At 50.9% G+C, this 1,791-nt stretch overlaps 1 protein-coding gene across 1 annotated transcript; it reads right to left on the reverse strand.

Moving 5' to 3' along the window:
- Window positions 1-526: 526 nt before the first annotated feature.
- On the reverse strand, window positions 527-1,537 carry LOC116781573 (olfactory receptor 14J1-like). The gene has a single exon (XM_032677229.1). The coding sequence runs from the start codon at window positions 1,520-1,522 to the stop codon at window positions 689-691; it is 834 nt and encodes a 277-aa protein (XP_032533120.1). The 5' UTR covers window positions 1,523-1,537; the 3' UTR covers window positions 527-688.
- Window positions 1,538-1,791: the final 254 nt, after the last annotated feature.

Here is a 1,791-nt window from a genome sequence, read left to right on the forward strand (position 1 = left end):
TGCAGGGACTGAATGGGGAAACAAGGACAGCAAGGAGACTTTGCAGAGTCTATTCCTTGGCCTTGTTCTTTACACCAACCTTGCAAAAAGAACAAAGTCTTCAGGAACTGCCCAGGGGGATCCCCTTTCCTGATGGAAATGATGTTAAGGAGCCCAGCTCTGTGCCAGCAGTGCCCAGGGCCTGTCCCTGCCCATGGTCACAGGACTGACACACAGCAGGGACTGAGCTGCCAGAGCACTCAGGCCTTGGGCAAGGAGCAGGAAGGAGAGGGAGGCAATGGAAAAAGAGCATCTCTGAAAAGGCCAAGAGCTGCTGCTCCCTGGCAGTGCTCCTGTACCGGGACTCTTTACCCCTTCTCCTCTGCACACAGGCACTGCCCTCCAGCTTCAGGGAAGTTCTTGGAGGGAGAATCAGGAAAAAAGAATTCAAGTCCTTTATTCTACTCAGAGATTGTGATTCCTCATGCACAGAATAACAAAGGCAGGATGTTTGACAAAGAAGTTACTGCAGGAACTTTTATTTTGCTTAAATGCACACAGAGAATGATTCCTCATTTACACAACTGAGGGTCAAAACAAAGAGTTAGAGAGTGAATTAGGTATGAGATGAAGAATAAATTTCTGTGTTAATGACATTAAAAGAGGAAAAAACTACAGGAAACGATCCCTACCACCACTCTCAAAAGATTTAGAAAGCAGACCGGGCTAGAAAAGGGTTACACAGTGAGTATTCTGCAGAAGAAAAAAGGCAGGTTATTGCTCTTGAGAAGCATCCAGTCATCATTTTCCATATGGCATCCTTGAGCTCCTGGTTCCTGAGGCTGTAGATGAAGGGGTTCAGTGCTGGAGGCAGCACTGAGTACAGAACTGACAGAGCCAGGTCCAGGGATGGGGAGGAGATGGAGGGGGGCTTCAGGTCGGAAAATGCGGCGGTACTGACAAACAGGGAGAGCACGGCCAGGTGAGGGAGGCACATGGAAAAGGCTTTGTGCTGTCCCTGCTGAGAGGGGATCCTCAGCACAGCCCTGAAGATCTGCACATAGGAGAAAACAATGAAAACAAAGCAACCGAACACTAAACAGACACTAACCATAAGAAGCCCAATTTCCCTGAGGTAGCCTGAGTGTGAGCAGGAGAGCTTGAGGATGTGTGGGATTTCACAGAAGAACTGGCCCAGGGCATTGCCCTGGCACAGGGGCAGGGAAAATGTATTGGCTGTGTGCAGCAGAGAATAGAGAAAGCCAGTGGCCCAGGCAGCTGCTGCCATGTGGGCACAAGCTCTGCTGCCCAGGAGGGTCCCGTAGTGCAGGGGTTTGCAGATGGCAACGTAGCGGTCGTAGCACATGATGGTGAGGAGGGAAAACTCTGCTGACATGAAGAAGACAAAGAAAAAGGCCTGTGCAACACATGCTGTGTAGGAGATGGTTGTGGTGTCCCAGAGGGAATTGTGCATGGCTTTGGGGACAGTGGTGCAGATGCAGCCCAGGTCTGTGAGGGAGAGGTTGAGCAGGAAGAAGCCCATGGGGGTGTGCAGGTGGTGGTCACAGGCTACAGCGCTGAGGATGAGGCCGTTGGCCAGGAGGGCAGCCAGGGAGATGCCCAGGAAGAGCCAGAAGTGCAGGAGCTGCAGCTCCCTCCTGTCTGCAAATGCCAGCAGGAGGAACTGGGTGAGGGAGCTGTTGTTGGGTATTTGTTGTTTCATGGTATGGGTCCCTATTCAGAAAAGGAAAGACATAGAACAATAAAGACAGACCTCTCTGAGCAAAGCTACTCCAGTTTTGAATAGAAAAC

This window comes from Chiroxiphia lanceolata (genome assembly GCF_009829145.1).
Source record: "Chiroxiphia lanceolata isolate bChiLan1 chromosome W unlocalized genomic scaffold, bChiLan1.pri scaffold_60_arrow_ctg1, whole genome shotgun sequence".
Classification (NCBI taxonomy): domain Eukaryota; kingdom Metazoa; phylum Chordata; class Aves; order Passeriformes; family Pipridae; genus Chiroxiphia; species Chiroxiphia lanceolata.